General features: G+C 32.9%; 2 protein-coding genes across 2 annotated transcripts in view; both read right to left on the reverse strand.

Moving 5' to 3' along the window:
• The window catches only part of LOC138315787 (uncharacterized), a 29,085-nt gene extending 14,287 nt beyond the window's left edge, over nt 1-14,798 (reverse strand). The window contains exons 1-7 of the mRNA XM_069257049.1: nt 14,682-14,798; nt 8,514-8,624; nt 5,944-6,075; nt 2,216-2,329; nt 1,649-1,765; nt 1,275-1,391; nt 214-501 (exon numbers count right to left, since the gene is read on the reverse strand). Of these exons, the coding sequence (XP_069113150.1) occupies nt 214-501; nt 1,275-1,391; nt 1,649-1,765; nt 2,216-2,329; nt 5,944-6,075; nt 8,514-8,595 (850 nt within the window). The 5' untranslated portion in view covers nt 8,596-8,624; nt 14,682-14,798. The remainder of the gene's footprint in view (nt 1-213; nt 502-1,274; nt 1,392-1,648; nt 1,766-2,215; nt 2,330-5,943; nt 6,076-8,513; nt 8,625-14,681) is intronic.
• Nucleotides 14,799-16,000: 1,202 nt separating this feature from the next.
• LOC138315788 (uncharacterized) lies at nt 16,001-22,099 on the reverse strand. The gene is made up of 3 exons (XM_069257050.1): nt 21,729-22,099; nt 20,765-20,831; nt 16,001-19,424 (listed from the first exon to the last, which is right to left on the reverse strand). Exons 2-3 carry the CDS (start codon nt 20,823-20,825, stop codon nt 18,922-18,924), a joined length of 564 nt encoding a protein of 187 aa, XP_069113151.1. The 5' UTR covers nt 20,826-20,831; nt 21,729-22,099; the 3' UTR covers nt 16,001-18,921.
• Between the last annotated feature and the right edge of the window lie 1,220 nt (nt 22,100-23,319).

Below are 23,319 nucleotides of genomic sequence, written 5' to 3' on the forward strand. Positions count from 1 at the left end.
CACAAGCCCTCCACCTCTGGGATGCGGGTTCGAATCCCATGTGGGGCAGTTGCCAGGTACTGCTGGCCGGTGGTTTTTCTCCGGGTACTCCACCAACAAACCTGGCACGTCCTTACATGGCCCTGGCTGTTAATAGGACGTAAAACTAAACAAATCTCCCAAATCTCCCTGTATTATTGACTGGATTAATCTGCAAAACGAAGAAATGCTTACCGTTTGGACATTTGTCGTTTAACCGCATAATACAATAGCGTCCGGGATCCCAGTAAGTCTGGTACCTTGGAATCAGAGTATCATCAATCACACCAACATGAGAACAAAACCTGTGCTCGAAATACTTTTCGGTGTAATTCCCACGGAGCTGGAATGGAGTGGAGACATAGTTCTTTCCATCACCCATATGGAACCGTGAGCCTGTTTTCCATTCTTCCTTGACATCTACTGGACACCCTCCAATAGTCTCAAGTAAGCTGTAGTTTCCACTAGGCCAGTACATAAACTCTATCAACAAATACGAAAAATACTTTTTCTATTTGGTTTCGTTAACGCATAAATAGAATCAAGTTCGGTTGTATTCAGTAATTCACCGAGGTGGATATCGGAGTGGATATCACGTGGTGTAGGGCAATAGAAGGTATGCAATGCGGCTTTTCGAGTTCGTTGCTCAACACTACTTACACGTGGGTTTATTTTAACACGTTTTTTTATGTTATATCTTGGTTCATCTATAGTAATATTGCCATAAATATACTGGTTAGCGGGTGAGATATTAGGTCTTTTTGGGCGACGTTTTTTGTTCATGAACATGTTGATTTGGATGTTTTTGTGATTAAAATCGAGAGAACAACGATCGACGGATGCAAGCTCCTATCCCATTTATGTGGTTGTTATTCATTTGAAATGAATTACTTTATTTTCGGACGAATATAACGAGGGAGAAGATAAATTTCAGATAAAACAAACTATAAACGGCATCTACTTTGATTCTATCGTCAGCGTTTGTTTTCATATAGGCATTATCAAAATTTAATAATAGAAAAAAAGATTCATCATTGCCACCGCTACGGACCCAACCCGAATCACTGGATTACTGGTATAACGCCCAGCCGATCAAGCTATCGAGTTCGTTCTAGTCGATGGATATATTGCAGGTAGTAAATGACAGGATTGCTCAAGATTCCTTCAATTTATGATGGTTGCAAACTTCATATAATTACCTACTTTCAAAAGTGTGTTTTGTTCATTTTCGTTGTTTATTTTTGTTGTTTATTTACCATCAGTCATCAGGTAGAAGTTGGGCGGTTCTTCATCCTTCTCTATACACTGAAACATCGAACAGCCATCATGCCAAAAAGAGTTCAACTTTTTGCACTCATTCTGTGCGCGACAACCTGTCACAGATAAAGATAAATGTTCAAGTTGGTGAAAATAAAGTTTTCGTTACAAAATGTATTTTTTTTTGCGGACGGTCGTTAGATGGTTATGGGGCCCGAAATAATTTCACTGGTTTCCCGTCTGCAAGTCACCACTTTTGATACAAATGCTTGCTAATTACTAGACGTAACTCGGATGTAATAATATTATGAAGTTAAGGTATTAGGTTAAATGTACAGATAATGTAGAATCCGATATAAATCAATGTACTGACCTTTACTGATAGGCATGAATCGGAAACAGGTGATATGTATCTGACATTCCATCACGTTACAGTCGAGATAAACACGATCTCCAACTTTATGGCAGTCTCCCTCTCGGTCCTCGCATCCTAGATGAATTGATAATCTAGTTTCTATAGATATTTAATGTATCAATAATGCTACCATAACATTTTCTCTTTTTTTTTTCGGTATATAAAGTACCTATCTTATATCCATTAATTATTAAGATATTTTCACTAAGACTAAGAGTCAGGTATATATATTTAAATATGATTTTGCATTTTTTCTTCCAATCTATTTAATTCATGACTCAATGATAAAATCTAGCATGGTGAAATGAGATATACTTGGTGACGGTCATATACGCAAAAGAAATGAAGTTTTCATTTAAGATATTGAATTAAATACAGAAAATATGAAAACCTAACTGCTTTCAAAGAGCATGTTTTCATTGTACATATCAACGTTAACGATTTGCAGAAATACTGATAAATTCCACAAACCCTAAAACTTTGCATTTGTTGTTTGTTGAGAGTCTCATAGAAAGAATACCATACCTCCTTCTATGAGTGTGTATTCGTTGAAGACTTCAAAGTTAGAACACCTGTAGGTCATGCACTTCTCTGTCCAGGTAGAGTTAGCGTCCTTACATTGGTTATTATATTCACAACCTGGTCAAGATATGGTCACATAAAACCGACAATAGCGTTACCAGTGAGATGAAAAAGTCCATTTTAACACATATTACAATGAACCCCTCATACCAGAGTGATCTACTTCGCACTAAACACTAAAGTCCATGTATCTATCTATCTTACAAAACTAGTGAACACAGAAAGAAAACACGAACGCCATACCCTTTGTGTAACAAGGTACGAGTGAGATACTTTTAGGTACTTTATTCGCGGAAGACTATTTCTACTTTACGCACATTCATATTCATGTCGATTTCCACATACTTACATTTTGTATATATCCACCAATAAATTGGAAATATTGACAAGTAAAATAACGATAAAAACATATTACTGTTAGAAATTAATAAATGCACGCCCCCCCCCCCAAAAAAAAAGGTATTAAAGAGGAAATCACGAAATTTTCTCCTCGCGAAATTGAACAATACATACATATTATTTGTTAGCCCTCTTGACAGCTATCGATAACCTATTGATATTTGAAAATACTAGGAAAAGTAAAATACTGTAACGTGTAATTTCATAAAATGTACCATATTTCTCCTAACTACGTAAAACGACTAAACTGGTGAAATACTGTAATATGATAAAATTACTTTGAAACGTTTAAACCTTCCTTAGCCCAACATGCGAATTTAACATGCGCTTAGACTGAATGTGATCAATGTCACGCCCACACGTTTACAAATATACATACATTGATTTATCTTTATGCAACATCATATATTTTAAAGAGTGTCGACTCAATCATCAGGAACGTTTCCATGTTTTAAACCTTTTTTTTCAGTTTTTTTTTTATTTGCTACGAAAAAAAAAATGTGTTGAATGGGATTTACTTGCTTGGAGCTTCCGTTTCACATGTTGCACTAAACAGACAATTAGTTATGCAATTTTTGTTTACAGCGAGTATGTAATGGTTATCAATTCAACATAAATGTAAAATGGTAAGCCTTATGTGGTATCGTAAATGCAATCCTTTAAGATTTCAAACAGATTTTAAACTTGAATTTGAAAACAAAATATACTTATAGGCAATAATATCATATATTAATAATAATGACTAATGAATATTTAACACAGTTGTTCTTATGCTAAATAAAAGTTTTTTACCTTTTCAATGGCTATATCAAAACATTTGGTCTAAGGTGTATGATCATTTTCATTAAAGTTGTGTGCCCGCGTATTTTCGCTCAATTTTCATTCTACACAAGCATATTGCATTTCATTCTTTTTGTAAATTTTCTGGTTTGTAACAGGTATGAGTTTTATATTTATTTTCTTCAACAAGTTTAAGTTACCAAAAAAATAATTTTTTGTCAGCGATAAACACAAAATATATAATTAATCTAATTTATAGTTACATGTAAGTCTTTATATTTTACAAATGATATTAACTCAAAACAACTCACAACTTTAAAGTGAACGGTGGAATAAAGCTAAAAATAGGTATGCACATTACTGTACAATAGCTTACAATGGCAAGGAAGTCGATAAAAAGTTGTAAAAGTATGCAGTGTACATTATAACAATATATAATACGATAGCATATGCCTCCTTGTTGTAGTTTTTAACATGCCTACGCTCTATCTATAGACACGCTGTGAATCCTTCCCATCTCTATATTAAACGCATTGTGATCTATAGAAACATCAGATGGAGAGGAGTGTTACTCCACACAGTCTGCATCACGCCTTATCTCTATTCTCTGTAGGACAATTTTTTCCTGGTTCAGTCTACTAGTATATGTGTATATTTCATGCTAGATTAAGTTGCTTTTTATTACAGAAAAAAAACTTGTAACTTGATGGAATCGAATTCCTCCTGTTGGAAAATTGATCTAAGGATAGAAAATACAGGTGACATAGTGCATTCCACAGCTGTCTATGTTGTTTAGTTATAAATTATTATTTGGTTCTTTGTACATATTTTGAAAATAATACCATTGCTGAATGTCTTTCGGTATATCACCCATGTCGTTCTTCAATGTTCTTTTCTCTCAACAAAAGAGTATTAGTAATGCCGAACGGGACAATAGAGGGAGAGGAACATACAATTATGTTAGTTGCATGAGAAATACCGTTTCGAAAGATTTGGAATCATATTTGTAATTTAGGGTATTTATCTAAGGCATTTGCCTAGTGTTTTTGCTTGATTGAATGGTTAAAACTGTGACGATTGATGTTAGTACAGTCCTAATTTGTGACTTTTCGAACATCGTAAAACCGGGTAAATTCTACTACAACTGAAGATGGGTAAACATTACCTATTATAAATGAGACTAAATGAGACAAGAGGCCCATGGACCTTCACGGTCAACTGACTATTGCCACAAAAACAACACAATCAAAGAGTAAAGTAGTGGCTAACATTAAGGTAATACAAGGAGTGCTTTGGTTAAAGCTGTATGTAAGTTTCTAATATATTTGATGACTTTGATCAAAAAGGTAGGTAACTTTGGTAGCCCTACATCCTAGTATGCTACAGTACCAATATCAGTACTCTAGACCTCTTTGTTATTCACATTTTTTTAAACTACAGACTATTTGACCCAGTGACCTTGAATGAAGGCAAAGGGCACTTATTTGAACGGAAACTTAGTAGCTCTTCCTCCCAGCATGTAGCAGGCAAAATGTTAGATATTGATGTTGTATAAAGGATTTTAGGCTCTTTGACATATTGACGTTGAATATGAAAGTCAAAGTCAGTCATTTGAACAAAGTTGCCAAACATGTTACAAGCCCAGTTATCTAGGCGTCTTAGTTATTCACTTGGGAAGTTGTTGAAACCTATTTGATCCTTGTGACCTTGAATGAATGTCAAGCTTTTTCATTTGAACAAACTTGGTAGCCCTTTATGCCAGCGTGCTACATGCCGAATATCAGGTTTTCAGGCCTATTGGTTATTCACAAGAAATCGTTAAATGTTATTAGCCTATTCAACCCCTGTGACATTGAATGAAGGTTAGGTCAAGGTCATTCATATCAACATAGTTTGTAGATCTTCATCCCAGCATGCTACGGACCCATTTTGAGTACCCTGTGACTATATATCATCCTGACGTTTCGGGTCAGAAGACCTAATAGAATTCAGAAATGAATTATAGCGCATGCAAATAAAATATAATTATAGGACAAAACAACCGGATAACTCTATATCACTGAGGCTGGGTACTTGACAGATGATACCCCACCTTACTTTAATGGATTAAAACGCATTTTTGTTAAAAGATATACCAACGTTGTAGGACCGTATTCAGGAAACCGTTATCTTGCATATCAAAATCTTTCATCCAAACTGAAATAATCCGTAAACAAAGTCAAGTACTATTGATTTCCGAAAGAGCAACATGATATTTTATCCCTAAAATCATTTAACATTATTCGTTGCGAATCACCTTTACAAATGTGTTTATAATCGATTAAAGGCTGATATTATCTTTACTTGCCGGACTTGCCAGACTTGATGATAATTTTGAAGACCTCTTGTTAAATTATAACTAATCAGTGCCTACCCTGAAAGTAAGGATGAAGCAACTTTGTCATAGTACTATTTTAAAAGTTCCGATAACACAAATTACCGCTTTTTCTTACCCTGGTAAATTGGTTGGTAAAAGCCATTTTCACACTTGTACGTCACGCATGGCTTGCCTTTTTCAGTCCACTCGTCACCATGGTCATGGTATATACCGTCCATCAAACAGGGACATATCGGCTTACAGTGATCTAGGGGGGCAAACAATATATATTTAAGATAGTTTATGACAATTTATTCAATTTAACTGTCACTCGCGCTATGAATGCCTCGTGCAGCAAATGCACAACGACGGTATATGATCTTATAATAATGATAATAATAATAATACTGGACGCAGGCATAATGCCTATATATCCAGATCGCTAATCATACTATACATCCCGACTATTAATAAGTTCAGTATTGTCTATCTCATGATTAAAGTAGCATTCGGGCTGCCCCCAATGCTTATCCAAGCGAGATTCAAATGTTTTTATTGATGGTGACGTAACCACGGCTTCGGGAAGAGAGTTCCAGTGATTGATGATCCGCTCCTTGAATGAATACTTTCTCAAATTTTGACGACTTCGTCCTTTTTATAAATGTCAAAGAGTGGCCCCTAGTTCTTTTGTTGTTATTTTGAATTAAAAATCCCTCTACGACGACTCGATCATATCCTCCATGTATCAATTTATATACTTGGATCATGTCTCCTCTAAGCCTTCTGTGTTTTAGTGTAGGTAACTTCAGGATCCTCAGTCTGTTTTCATAGGTTAAATCTTTCATTCCCGGTATTTGTTTTGTTGCTCTTCTTTGTACATTTTCTATCTCGTTTATTTGTGTTTGTAAGTACGGGTTCCATATGCAGGCTCCATATTCCAAATGTGGTCTGACAAGTGCTTTATATAATAGACAGAATCTTGCGAGTTAATGGCTAATAGATAATGAATTTAACATTTAGTTATTGACAACATTGACCTAATATTTTTGTCTTTAGTGTATTTAAGCATTAATGTCACTATTTTTTAATCTTATCGGGTTATGAAAAAAAAATGTTTGCAAACTGAGTGAATCCGCGTAGCGGATTCTCACAAAAGTTGGCAAACAATTTTTTTTCATAACCCGATAAAATTAAAAAATAGTGACATCAATAATTATAATTAATTTTATACTTTATTTGATAAAATGAAGTATATGTTTAAATGTAACATTATAGTGGTTTTTCAAGGGATTCTTTTTCCGAATCAATACGCAACGTCGATGTCTCTATTGTGACGTCACGATAACATCGGGGTTTCGCGCCATTCTCGGATTGTTTTTTTCATAGTGGTATGAAAAAAAATATTGGCCAATCAGAAATTGTGATAGTAAATGGTCACACTATTTTATGCTGCTGCTGCACCTTTAGATACAATGTAAACAGACCTAGAATATGGAAATGGCAGGTCAAACGTTTCAAAATTTAGAATATATACATATATATTCAATAAATAAAAATATTTTTCGATATATATGTGACAAAAATATATATATATTCAATAACTAAATTTATTTGTTCAATAATTTTCAAAAATATATGTGTGATAAAATGCTTATGTATGTGTGATAAATGTGGTAAAAATATATACATTCAAAAATTTGCGTTCTGGGTAAGGTTTGTAAAAACGGATTCCATTGGCTGTTACATATAAAATGTCTGCACCCTCTGTTTGGCAATATAGGTATGTCTTTTCACTCTCGAATCTTTTCTACTCAGTGCAAACCCAACAGCAGCAAACCAGAACCACGTGCACGTTGCCAAACTGAGGATGCATCCATGTTATATGTAACGGGTTATAATGGATCTCAATGGTCATATTATATGCTTGTTAATCAAAATAAAACCATTGGTCTTAGGATATCACTCTGTTGAACGCAACGCTGTCAAATCAATTCACAAAAGTAAAAATATCCCGAACATATAGTAGGATGAAATGGTGTTTCTAAAAATGGACGAATTCGATCACAAGCTATAGTGACCATAGTGAAACTAAAGTGTGATCGAACTTACTTTAGTTACATGTTGTTCGCATGTACACAGAAACGAGAAATTGCAATTATGTGCATGTCATATCGCCTTTGGAAACATGGCAGTAATTAGTTGTTGGCTTATACGCATGTGTAAGCTCAATAAATAGAATGGCATGAACATAGTCATTAGTCAGTGATCGAACTCGCTCAAATATGTGCCACATCGACATCCACGTGAACATGTACTATATTATCCGATTTGAAAAATAGAAAATAACAACATAACTTATCAATATAATCAAATAATTATTCACTAAATAAATACATTTCATTCCCCATTGGATAAATATAGTTCATACTCTTAGTCAATAATGGTATTGTTTACATTTGTTTTGTTGTTTATCCGATTGGATGTTCAATCATAGTTGATATGGAAAGACACTGCATTTACACATATATTGTTATAAATACAAAATGTATTCATACTATTGATCCATACCTACAAGAAAACGTAAAATTGAACAAAAACAAATATCTTATTTTTGTTTCAACTCGTTTTCATTCCCATAATAAAAAAATAATAAAGTGAATTTTGTTTATGGACTATATGACAACCGTTTGAAACCGTTAGACAAACCTGGTCTATCGAAGTAGGATGTGACTTGTGACTCGGCCAGGGAGGTAGAGAGCGCCGTTAACAGGCAGACAACAGCTAACATGCTGTGATACCGCCTTCCACACTCGTTAACTGAAAATGAATATATCAGCGTTGGAAAAGACGTAACAGTATACAAGATACGCAATATATTGTGAACTATTTATATTGATAATAAGATTTTGCCACACTGATGATGTTGTATAAGACACATCGAAAGCGAAACCCAAATACATCAAATAAAAACGCCACAAAGAATTTATTAGAAGATACAGCCAATATGGAAGGTATTACAAACATTACACATTTGGTATGACATGTTGTTTTCTTTTAGAAACAATGTATAAATTTGATTTTTATTACATAAATATACTACAGAATACATTATTAGTACCTTACAATAAAAGATTTGTTTTGGTACAGACTTAACAAAGCCGAAGTGTTACCGAAACGTTCCGTCAGATGTGGAACAACTTCATTTAAGTCAATCGACGGATAAAACACTAACAGTATTTATCCAGCAGTAGATATCGTTCAGTATCTATTGCGGTTTTTATACAAGTATCAGCCATTGATGTATTCACTTGTAACTTGTAATCAAATTATCAGATGCATATATAAGATGCATTATAGTGAAAAAAAGAAACAGAAATGTGAAAATTTTCTTTGTTAAAATATCGTGTGGGGGAATCTGGAGGTTCTACAATTTTGTTTTACCTACACTAAGAAAAGAACCATCTGCAATCGAAAAAAACCGGAAGACACTTTATATATTGTAGATGAGATATTAGATTACCTATAATCGGTACATATACATTTACGTATTGTCTTATGGTATATTACTTATGTAATACTTATGTGAAAATGCTGAGATAACTCGGATTTATCTTATTGATCTGAGCGCATCTGTTACCTTCTGAATAACACGGACTTTCACACTTTATACACATGCACAAATATAACTAATATAAAGGGCAAATAAGGCTCAATTATAGAACTAATACATTTTACTGAGACGTGTTGTACTTCATACGTGTTCTATTGATGTCAATGTGAATAACTGTAAGTATATAACTGTAGGTAAATGTCAGAAGCTCACCTGGTCGATACGACATACTTACTATGTAACACATTCACTAGCACAGTAGGAGCTTAATGAAACAAATCTGAATCAAGAATTCCAGACTAAAATCTCAAAAAATTCAATACTGAAATTGTATTAGGTCTCTACGCAGTAAAGCAAGCCATATTTTGGAATGGGAGGAAAGTCGGAATAAACGGAACAAAACAGGTTCCATTTGCAAGAACTTCGGCCGCGTAGTCCTCAAACGGTTCCAACAGATAGATCAATGTCCTGTTTATTAGGTTTAATGTCGTATTATTTAAGGACGACATCCAATGTGTGTAATGTATCGCTGTGTGTGAATGTCTGAATGATTTGGGAGGCTGCGGTATATTCTTGTTGTGTCTTCTTGCAATAAAGGAAATCTTGTCCATCTTATGGTGCTACTCACAGAAACATTGGTAAGCAGCAAGTTATTAATATAACAATCTGTATGTTTAGTAAAATCGCGAATACAGCTAACATTTACCATTCTAGAAATGAAAATTATATACAGTATATGATTAATGGTTTACAAGGTTAGGCTGAGCAAGAGTTCATTGAATTTTTAATATTCCAAAGGAAAACCTATCAAGTATCAATCATCGATAGTGTCGCCATTATCTATAAAAATCAATGGAAGCATAAGTATAAGTTTTATCGCAGACATAAAATTAATTAGGTTTTGCTGTAATGTTTCAGTAAACATTCATCAGTGTATTACGGATTTTGTAAACAAAATATATCAATTCCAAGAGGCAAGCTTAATTATATTTTGCTGACTTTATAAAATATATTTTGATTTGAAAATAAATTCATATTATTGATATCCCAAAAACAATTATTTTTATTTAAAAAGTAACTACAGTATTAAGTTACGAGGGTGTGGTTCTATGCACGAATATTTATTTCATGTTAATCTTATTGCTTGAATAAATATTATGCAATCTACAAAGACAATAAAAACAAAATTTAAAAAATATGAGTATAGATTACTTATGGCATACAATAGATTTTGTTCCCATTAATATTCATGGTCATGGTTATGTAATCTGTTTATGGTGCCCTTCTCTGGTGGTGACGTTCATATGTCTACCAGACACCATTGATTGATTCTGAAATAATGACGTTCATCGTACACGTGCTCTCGTCATGATTGGGTCATTTTATCAAAAGACTTCAAACATAATTTATAAATGATTTTATCTTGATAGTTTTTATCATCAGACTATTTAGATTTAGTTACGCGAACTAAAGGAGTGCACTATAACATACACTATGGATCCTTCCTTAAAACTATAGGATTGAGTGATGCCGGATACACCCAGTGGAACTTATTTCTCTTCTTCATAAACCACTCATTTCATATATACCTACATGAGACGAATAGGGACAACTTCTCATTGTAACTGTTGCTTGTTCTACATATAGGATGTGATAAGTGTACCTGTTACCCCATTGAATCATCTATGTTAGTAATGGCCTCTTTTGGGATCTCATGTTTTCTTGTCTTAATAACTGGTTTTCTTCTTCCTAACGTGTCCCTTGACATCGTCTCAATTTTGGCTTTGAGTTCAGCATTGGGAACCCTGTGAGGAAGGTTCTAAATTATATCCCGTGGCTGAGACGCACTCATACTTAGCTCTCAGTATAAAGGAAGTGGGATGACTGGTTTGTCCGTTGACAGTATAACTTGAGCGGACGGGGTGTGTTGTTCGGTGTCTCTGACGGCATGTGTCAGTGTGATAATACTATTGAAACGGCAATAATTCCACTATTACAAGAAGACACAACACAAATAACTCACAACCTCCCATATTATATAAGAAACATGGATTTTATGACGTGTTCTCATTATCTTTGAATTTACATTCATCTATTATTTCAAGTTTCACTTAAAGTTACTGCCTATTCTTAGAAGGACGAGACACATTGTTTAGTGTAAATTAAGGCGTTATTAATATTTTAAGCACAAAAGATCATTGCCATCATTAAGAAATACGTTGAAATTTTTTTTTCGACCTTTGTGAAGAAAATGTAATTTTATTTATTTATTTTTTGTATTGACGAAAATCACTTTTGATACTAACCTTGGTGCAAATATAAAACCTATCAATTATCTTAATATTTTACTTCACATTGAACCATTTAAAAAAAAATAGTAGCCACTGGCAGTATCAGTGACATCCCACTCACTTTACGTTGTCGCTTTGGTTCAATATTCCAGTCATGGCCCCCTTTGATTGATATATAAATGTTCAAGGTCATATACATTTAATCTTCTCACGGCGCTTTGGTGACAGACGCGCAACTTTATCATCTTCTTGTTCAATATGATTTATGATAATGTAATACTTTATGTTTTATGTTTCTCCAGCCAACAGAATGATGTCATTCTATAGCGTTAATACGCTATAAGCACTGTTGGCACTAAGGCAGGTTTAATATCTGAATGTTTATGGGGCTTATGTTGTATTTAACATAGCCTATATCTATTATTACTTAAATATTATGTAGGTTGTATCTATTGTTAGTGAACGCGTTCCTTTGTCTTTCGCTACTATAACTAAACGCTTTTCCTAGTATTTATGTATCGTCACCGTACTTGACTCTATGTATATTTTATTTAATCCAAAAATTTAATTTGGTTCGGACAGCAGGCAAAGGCTATATACGCCCTCTCCATTTGATTGCATGCTTCTATATAGAATATATGATAAAGCGAAGGAAAAGTAGGAATAAATATAGTACATATGCAGTTTAAATAATATGTATATATTAATTTTACTTAAAATTTACTTATAAAGTCTACGTTTTGGTTCAATGTATTTCTGGATGCATACACACATTTCAGAATTTAGACCATGACTAAGGTGATTGCTTCCCTTTGTTAGCAAGATTATATTATTTATGAGATAGAAATACATATTTGGTTAAGATTCAGCTTAGGATTTAGTTGGAAATCTACTTGTAGATAAGAGCCAATTAAAAGTTGTCTTTCAGTTATAAATATAGAGCAAAATAGAAAGAAGTGATAAACATATTCAACAGAGCTGACAAAAATACAAGATGCATTATCAATAATATAATATCTATCTTTATCTGAGTTTAAATGCCTTGCACCCTTTCTAAGTTGGCATTAGATAATATTACTTTTAGTAAAGGAACTAGATCCACTTTATTTGAAAATATAAGATATATGAAGAACATAATTACACAGCTTTAGTGGGTATGACATGACGTCAAACTCCCCCTTAAGTTCACCTGATGATATCATAGTATAATAATTATAATCTGGTCTGTTCTAATAAGACATTAAGTAAGCTAGGGTAAAAGTACATACCAGTTCTATAAATACGTGTTTGGATTTATACGTTGATATTTCATATCATGATTTATCAGGTTATTGTAAATAACAAAAGTTTCAATATTTTCAAATAAATAGTCTGGAGGGTGAAGTTTGATAATTTTGAAGAATAAAGTTTATTATTATGCTGTTGTATACGTTTCTTTAGAGTATCCCAGCCAATTTCTTTAGAAAACAGAGCACGGTTTGCACCTCTACGTAATCCAATCCTCGTACTTCGTCCGTCGTCGTGGCCGTCATTCAAAATTATACTCCTCGTTATCCCAATGCGGATCACTACACAATGTAGCATGACGTTTCACTTGGAATGGATTAATCATATTCTATTGAAATAAGTCTGGTACGACCACCAGGAGGAGAAGTAAGGAAAATGGTAAAATGCTGATTTAAAAGCCTTACCCTTCTTAAAACCTTAGTGGATTACACTCAGATTTTGTGAGGAACATCATTGAGGGAGGACTATCTTAATCTTAAATCTATTGCACCGCCCCCATTGGGCCGGTTCTCAAATGGGGAACATTGCTAACATTTTGCTAAAAAATTCGTACTACTCATGTGAATCATAATTATGGAAATGCAGTATAAATTGTTTTAAACTCTCACTCATTCTTAACCTTGAGTGGATTGTAGCCAGATTGGTGTGAAAGATGAATTTGTGATTATAATCATAATATGTATAAACACGACAGGTTTGACTTCTTGGAACCGAGGAGCGGGTCTTCAAAAGTGCTGAATTATTGCTTTCAATTCTTACTTTTCTTTAACGCTGAAATAGAGAAATGGATTACAGCCATGTTGAGGTTGGAGATCCGAATTAATAGGTTTTTTTCAATTTCGCTTTGAAATACAGTTAGTTGTTTTTCCGTCTTTTGTAAGATCAATTTTATCAGATGACAGTCAAGGCCCATATGTCTCTTGTTACCGAACGCGTTCCTTAGTCTACGTATGTTACATGTATCACTGGTTTATATTTGTATTACTTAACGCGTTCCCTAGACATTTCTTATTATTGAAGTAAAGTTTATCCTTAAATAATCACATATATATGAAAAATCCACTGAGTCATTTTAATAACAGCATTGCTGTCTTGCGAATATTTCTACAAATATGTTACATTTATTTGAGGTTTCTGTTTTAGAAGGCTTTCATAATCGATTTCTTATATTCTTAGAATTACTGACGAGTAGCAAAACAACACATTTTCTTTTGGAAATTTGGTCTTTTAAAAATAGGATAACGTATGTTTTTCTCTCGTTTTAGTACTTAATGGTGATTTTTATATCTGCATTAAATTTCGGGATGAGGTATATGAGATGTTGATACCGAAAATTTTGTTATCGAGACTCGTACAATAGGATAGAAAAATGTAACAAAAAGACTAAACAGCAATACTTGGTAACAGGATTAAATTATTAAAAGGTAATTTAAAAGCAACTAGATACTAATTAGAAAAGTTTACACACATGTTTCCTATTTACAATTGATTTCTTGTTCTTTGCAATATATATATGTATTGATAGTAGTAAAATAAATCTTAAACTAAACTAGATATCACTGAAACGGTAATTTACAATTAGGCCTAGCCCGAGAAAACATAAGTGGCCGCTTAAATGATTTTAAGGATGGCAGTTGTGATAAGTGAAAGCATTTGTAATTAAAATAATTAAGATATTTGGCTTACCTATAAAGCAGCTCTTGTTAATACTATTTCATATTAATTAACTCTCCCTGTATCACAATGAAGTTTAAACACCATCTACCGAATGTTACATATGCACTGCGAGCTTAAGGAGAGGTTTGTTTTTTAACTGTATGAATATCCCCCAGAGCAAACCTATTGATTGCTTCAGGTACACAGTTTTCTAATCTGAAGTGTTGGCAAATCGGTAACAGATGGTTGTTTGAGAAACACGACATTACAATATAATGATCTGAATGAGCTCGTAATGAGCTTATAGAGATAGCGAAATCTCTCCTGATAGCTCTCTTTGATGTCTACACTTCTTTGTTACAAAGCTATCGATGTGAATAACAGTTTTAATTGAAAATGAAAACAAAATCGATATCTTTGAGTTTTCTATGTAAATAATGCTTTCACACTTACGTATTGTGAGTAAAAGTGAGCATGAGTGAGCGTAAAAGGAATGTGGAATGTTCTACCTGCTCCGATTGCGATTTACATATACAGGATCGGTCCCGTACATCATCATTTCGATCAATATTACGAGGTATTCGGTTTTGAAAAGTTGTACTGTATATATATTTCAAATATTGATCCAAGAAATAACAAACATATTAAATAATTACAAACATAAGATTCTCATGCGAATATATTAAAAATGGAATATATACAATCTGACTTAATTCGGGATTCAAAGATTTAACATTGCAAATACATGTACAAATCCCTATATTTTGATACATCTATTTATAAATGTGCATATGGTTCAAAGATATTCTTTTATGTAATAGCACGGATGGAGTTGCATCCAATAGAATTAACAGATACCCGTATGTCAGAATGGTAATGTTCTATGCCATCATCGTAAAGGCAACTAAATATGAAATAGTTACTTTCTAATTCGATCACTTCTTATGTATATCTTGACATCGCCCAAATTTTTCTGGGTTTCACTTTAGTTCATTGAGTTCTGTCCCCTAAACAAGACACACGATAGTTTGTAAAAGCGGTATTTTCTGTTGGTTTCGCTCAGGCTAAAGGGAGTGAGACAACTGATTTGTCCGTTATCAGTATAATTTAACTGGATCGGATGTGTTGTATGCCATCTTTGGCTGCATGTAGCAGTCATATAGCAAGGAGACGCAACACGAACACGCCAAAAACCATCCATTTAATGTTTGCTGTTTTGGGAACCCATTGGGTTTGCCATTCGGAAATGTCTCCTCCAGTTGTAATTGTAATTTCGTTGTCACCAACCTATCGGCAGGTGGAAAATTGCTATAAGTTAACTATTCATAAAAACAAGATTTGCATTACAGAGAAATTTTTAATTCAAATTTTATGATGATTTGATTACATCTAATTACACATTGTAAAAACTGAGAATGGAGTGGTGATAAGATATTGTCTAAAATCCATAATTTGGATGGTATACAATAGGTAAGCATTACAAATATACCATTATGTCAAGGGATAAAAAACTAAGCGTTATACGAAAGAGCTAAAGTTTATATTGTGCGTCTCTTTATGTGAAATGAACATACCAGAGCAAACGATTTCTACGTCATTAACATATTTAAGAGACCTTTAAGCAATTGCTGAAATATAACGATAATTTTGTATTGATTGACCCTAGTTTACATAAGATCATTTTGCATACGAATGAATATGTCTACAACAATATTATCTTATATTTTTTCATATTTCAAAGAGGAACTCTTTTAAAAGAAATAATATTAATTTATAGCGAGGAAATAAAATTTCTGATTTAAGCAAGCGTGTAAATATGATATAAAAAGCAACAAATAGCAAAATTAGATGTCGAATTATATCAAAAGTCTAAACATTCGGCACGCTGGACCAGACATGTTGGGAAAAGACGTTAGACGTTACGTCACAAAAAAAAAAACCTGTAACCTTATCTAACTCATTTGAAATAATTTTGATAATTTCTTTATCGTTGATAGAACAACAATTATGTGGAATGTTTTAACATTATAAAGAGAAAGTGTAACGCTGCGAAATGACGGTGACAGGTTTGATATAGCTGTTCAGTTAAATGGTACATTTGCGGTCGTTTTTGCACATTAAAGATTACAAATTTGGTATTGTAATACTGTATTCCGAATTGATATACTGTAATAAAAGAAAAGTACAAATTTCCTTATCTATTGACGTTTTACTACTGATTTATTCTACGATCGCCACTTAACATTGATAATCCACTTTGGGACATGACTCGTATATTTATTTACTATATATAACCAATGTCATTAATGCAAGAACCCTATAGTAATCACCGTGTTCGTCTGTCTGTTCGTTCACGGTTGGTTTCCAACGATTTTCTTGAAAGACGTTGCCTATTTGTTTGCAAATTGTAACTGCTAATAGCTGATAATGTGTAGTTTACATTTTCACCCGAGAAATTCAATATGGTCGCTATGACCACCTATAGGGATGAAAAAAGGTCCAATCGTCCAATCTCAATGAAAATTAGTATACAGGTGTTTCGAGGAACACTGAATGTAATGGGCATATTTTCGAAGTATAGAAATCCACAGTGAAGTTAAAAGAGGTCAGAAGTTTTTTTTTTATTCCACTTTTTGGTATTTTGGGATGTTTTGGGTCACTTGTTGAGTGTAGGCTTTGAAACCAATTTTAATTTTCAATCTAATAAAAATTAATTTCGACGTGAAAATGTGTTGTAATATGTCCTTCAGAAGATGTGGAAATAATTCATATTATCAAAGTCACAAAATATTCAGATACAAGGATGCACATGTGTCCATATAAAACATCACAGGAAAGCATGCAAATAAATATCAAACAAGTAGCTCGAAATTCAACAGTGATGTAAACAATATCAAATGTCTAACAATATAGCGGTAATAACACATGTTTTGTAATCTTAACAAGTTTAGGGAAAACAAATAAATTAAATGTCTTCATTGTAATGATATTAATAAAACTATGAAATTTAAAACAATGAATATACACATAAATACGGTAATTATGCATGCTTCAATTAAATAACATAGTAGGATTCATTCTTGGTTCTATTGTTGGATTGCGGGCAACGAATCGTTAACTTGATATTTGTAAAGTCAAAATTATTGATGAATCATTAGTAGATCAATAGTAGATCAAACCCATTAAAACAGTTATGAATAATATTTGATTTGAAATTTCAATCAATTTGAAAATAACTATGGATTCAGGAGAATTTTTTGTAAAAATGGAATGGCTTTAATTCAATGTACAAAACAATGATGGCAGAAGAAGGAAACACGATACTGGGATATTGATGTATTTCAGACTGTTAAATTGTTTGATTCAATAATATATCAAATATCAATATGGATATGGATCACAGCTTCCTTTTAAACTAAGGTAATAGTTACATGTATCATATACACATCGATTTTAATTAACAAAGGAGGACTGCATGTAAACAAATAAATCTTCATTAAGTAGAATACTAGATACATCACGTTAATTAATGAAATATTTGATATTTAATATGAAAAAAATTATATGGCTTCAAATGACATTAAGTCATCAGGGCATTTTAAATGAATCCATTTATATGACGAAATTGTAACACAATAATGAGAATATACAGTGGCAAGTCGTTATCCTTTTCATTCAAAACGAAGAAGAAAGGCATGTAGGCACTGTGATCGATAATAAATAATATGCATTACATTGTCAGCGATATATCAATTAACAGTATTATTTATTATATATATATATACATATTTTGGTTCCACAAGAGGTCTCTTTAGAAAAAATAGGAAAGAACAGGTTTTTAAATGTCTTGTGGTATGCCCAAACATCGCTTACTTGATTTTTTTAGGTGGAAAATCAAAACAATTTTCTATATTTGAAACAAAACTACTATAAAATACTTCTAAGACTGGCGTAGTCATACTAAGTAAAATGTAAGTTATCATACGATGTTGATGAGGGAATATGTGATTATCATATTAACATCAACCTGCAATGTTATCAAAATAATGCTTAACTGTCCACTATAATATGAAGTATGATCCATTCCCAGAGCAATTGTAACGATCCTGTTGCACCATCGACACAAACATCCACATAGTTACGAAAATATCAGTGTGGACAAAAACATCAGAGAATGATCTGCATCCATCTTTTTGATTGTAACGAGGTAAAATAGAGGATATCAGGCACTTTCGGTTCAACAAGTCATTGCGAATTGCCACTTCAAAATCTATAAACGTTCATCTACAATATCACAATTATTTTCACCATCTATAACCACTTCTACCGAAATATCCTCTGTATCTCGCTCCTTGGTATCCCGCTCCTCGGTATCACAGTCTGCTCGTTGTCTTTGTAATTTATGCTCAGTGGCAACTGTTGGTTTTTCCTCTTCCGGAATATCATGTAATACTCCTACGTTTGACTTCTTGTCACTATCTCCTAATTCCTCATTTGTCTCCTCATTACAATCATATATAGCACTTTCTTGTGAAACCGTGGCAGCCTTTGAAATTCCTTTCGGATCCATGAAATTAGTAAATTTGAAATCCGAATCACTTTTAGAAAGAGCTTTTAACCACATTGTTTGTTGTTGTATAAGTGTATCAATTTTGTACTCTAAGTTATCTACCCTTTCATACGTGTCCTTTGACTCACGTTGGCGTTGTGATAAATGGTTCAGCATCTCATAGCGGAAGCTGGATATATCTTGTTTGATTTCATCAAAATCACCTGCAAAAGTTCAAAAAAGGTATATACATGAATGTTTTACGGAGAAATAAATAAATTAATTAATAAAATGAATTGCCCTATATTTCATGATTTATCTATGAAAATGTCCTGTTATACTACAATAAATATAAGTTAATTCAATATAGATATCTATTCAAAATAGAGAGTTAAACCAAACCAATCAAATATAATGTAAAACATTATTCAAAACGCATATACCGATTAAATATATAACGTTGGTTTTCTACAAACATGACTGAAAGGCATAAACCTGAAAGCTGTCGATTCTGATATAATGTAGAGTTAATGGATCACTTTGAAGGCATAGTTTTTTCTTGAAAAGTAGATGATAAATCGTCATATATATGAGATATGACAGACCGACATACCGACAGACATACATGTAGACGTAACAAATTAAGATACTAGAGAGAAGATATACGACACAATGACTGAACACGAAACGTCAGAGATGAGAAACACATTCAAGTGGGATGAAGTATACATAGATTTTGCTTGATATTCCAAAATGCATAAATAGGAAATATTTGAAATTGAATTAATACAAATATCGGATAGCAAATATGTATTGATTCTGTTTTTATCTAACAAAAAAACGTACCACTAGAATCATCGCAACGGTACTTTTATATCAAACGAAAAAGAGGAACAGATATAGTGTGTATATGTGATCAACATTCCACCAGGACAATATTTTAAATGCTACACAAACTTGAATATTGCAGTTACGACACAGACTGCATGTACATGTATCATGACGAAATCAATTTATAAAGCTATATTGTATTATAGAATGTACATCAGAAGGTCAGAGGGTAAATCTGTTATGATACTAAATAAGTATACACAGGCAGATTTATATGTTTTGCCAAGCATATATCATATATTTAACTAGAAATGAAAAAATAAAATCACAATTTTTCTTTTTTCGAAAGAATTTCATCACATCCCTCAGCTATCTGAGATTTCGTTAGCTAAAATGAGAGGTACAATAGATAATAAATCATTATCATCTTTATTTATATAAAATCAATTGACGTTAGATCAAGGCTAGGTATCCGGATAGGCTGTTATTTAAAATGTGTCATTTATCTGTAATAAGGACATATAATATCACTACTATGGAATCAAAATCAATATTTTGCAATTTACTTTGTTTCCCCCTTAATCAAACTATAGTCACTTGCCTATTTTTACCTGAAAGTATGTATGAAAAATTGGTGTTAGTTTGGTCCTAAATTACCCTGGCTATACACGAGTCATAAAATAAAAACCAACAAACAAAATCAACTTATAACGGATGTTTATTGTTTACTTACATTCGCCACTATCATCTTCACGCTGAACGTCAAAAATGTAACGCTTGACTATTCTCTTCATCACTCTCTGCAATGAAAACATTGAATTATAATTTTATTTATCCCCAAATGATTGGCGGAGAGCCGTCACGTGGTGACCCCCTAACACTTTATAGGGGATCAGCAAATTTTATTATGGTGCAATATGGCCGCTCACGCCATCGCTTCAAAATCTAAACACATTCTCTTCAACTAAATATACCATTTCCTTACCATAAAACTATATAATACTTGTTATTTTTTGTGTAAAATTAATTTAGATATTTTTAATACTTCAAATTAAATAAAATATACTTTTAAATACGAGTTGCTTCCCATACGCCAGTTGAAAATTGATGACGCGATGAAAGTCAAATGTTGTGATTCAAGCGTTTTCTCGACTGTGATTATAAACAAATGGAGGGGTTCGTAGGATTAATTTTTATATTTTTTTCGTAGGATCAATCCTCACTCTATAATTAATTCATCAACATGACTTTACCTCAGCGAGAATGCAGAGATGATCAAGGGACTTTACGCTTAAATGTTGGATTGATGTTTGTGTCATTTTTGTTTGTGATGCTACGCTTTCAATAATTACCTATACGGCCAGTCTGGTGTCGTATTGAGGTAGGCCTAAGTTACTGTTCACAAGGAATGTCGAAATTATCGTTGATTTATAGATTATTTAGTACTTGTTCTGCAGGTTCCTTATACAGTATATTTGCAGATTCCGGAAAGAAATACATACATAACAGGTCACTACTGAATTATTTTAAAAGCGGCGATTGTTTGTATCCTTCGACAGCATGATTCAAGTTTGGTTTCAGAAAGAACTAATTAAACAAATCAATGGTCCTCGATGCGATAAATTCGTTATATAGTCTATATAACTTATATAATATGTTATGTCATCTTTAAGAACATAAACAACAATGGAACATACTTTGTATGTTAATTTCTCTGCGAACAGACTTGGATCCGAATCGTTGCGGACGAATCCGTTGGTGGTGTGTATTCGGTCCTGGAACACCTTGATGCCTTTTGTGTGGTTACTGGCACGACTATTTTGTGACCAAGCTGCACCTCGTCTCTCAGGTGGCTATAAAACACATAGAAATATAACGTATATGACCAACATTGCAAAAAAGCCAATTTAAAAATATGATCTCCACATTGTTATGTATATTAACCGCAACCCTTTCTAGCATTGTGCTAGATTATTTTGACGCTTGCTACTACTTCATAGGCTCATATATCGTAACATAAGCTCGTTATTTCAAATTGAACCAATACATTATTAAATGTGGGTGGCAATAAAAGAGGAAAAAAGAAAGAAAAGTATAAAACTCATCGAAGATTTGAGTATTTATAAATAGTCCTAAACACGCAGCCAGTGGAAATGGAAACTTGTTATAACGGTATTACAACATGAACAATCACATTAACACAACATAAAGCAAATTCTTAAGAGTTAATTGGCAACAACATTAATTACTTCACTAATCCAGACTATTTTGAAGCATTTCCGAAGCAGAATATTCCTTTTTACAGACCATATATTAAAATATCACGGACGCACTGTGTATTTCATTTGATTTGAAAGCAACATCTTCTTTTAAGCTTAGCTTTTATCGAGCTAGATTATACATTGGACAAAGTTTTATTTTGGGTTTTGTCATGGCATTTAACCAAAAATCACATGTAAACAACAATAACGGGAATATGACACCCGTCAGAAAATTATGGGAGACAAATATAATGGGAATTATATTACACATATATACAATTATCTTCAAAATTATCTGACAACATGGATTTTTCATAAACATCAATTCTTTTATATATCTTTCTAATAACTAACAACATCATATTTCATAATCGTAAATCTGTGACTATGCAATAACGAACAATTTGATTTGATAAGTTTTTGAGAAAAAGAATGCACAAATCGATATCTTTGAGTTTTCTATGTAAATAATGCTTTCACACTTACGTATTGTGAGTAAAAGTGAGCATGAGTGAGCGTAAAAGGAATGTGGAATGTTCTACCTGCTCCGATTGCGATTTACATATACAGGATCGGTCCCGTACATCATCATTTCGATCGATGTTACGAGGTATTCGGTTTTGAAAAGTTGTACTGTATATATATTTCAAATATTGATCCAAGAAATAACAAACATATTAAATGATTACAAACATAAGATTCTCATGCGAATATATTAAAAATGGAATATATACAATCTGACTTAATTCGGGATTCAAAGATTTAACATTGCAAATACATGTACAAATCCCTATATTTTGATACATCTATTTATAAATGTGCATATGGTTCAAAGATATTCTTTTATGTAATAGCACGGATGGAGTTGCATCCAATAGAATTAACAGATACCCGTATGTCAGAATGGTACTGTTCTATGCCATCATCGTAAAGGCAACTAAATATGAAATAGTTACTTTCTAATTCGATCACTTCTTATGTATATCTTGACATCGCCCAAGTTTCACTTTAGTTCATTGAGTTCTGT

This window comes from Argopecten irradians, chromosome 2 (genome assembly GCF_041381155.1).
Source record: "Argopecten irradians isolate NY chromosome 2, Ai_NY, whole genome shotgun sequence".
NCBI classification, from domain to species: Eukaryota; Metazoa; Mollusca; class Bivalvia; order Pectinida; family Pectinidae; genus Argopecten; species Argopecten irradians.

What these genes read in the sequence shown, in the direction of transcription:
- LOC138315788 (XM_069257050.1), bottom strand. Translation starts at nt 20,825, where the DNA reads ATGAAGAGAATAGTCAAGCGTTACATTTTTGACGTTCAGCGTGAAGAT. An exon ending in TGAAGATGATAGTGGCGAAT is followed by an intron (nt 19,425 to 20,764) that starts GTAAGTAAACAA and finishes GAACTTTTGCAG; the next exon opens with GTGATTTTGATGAAATCAAA.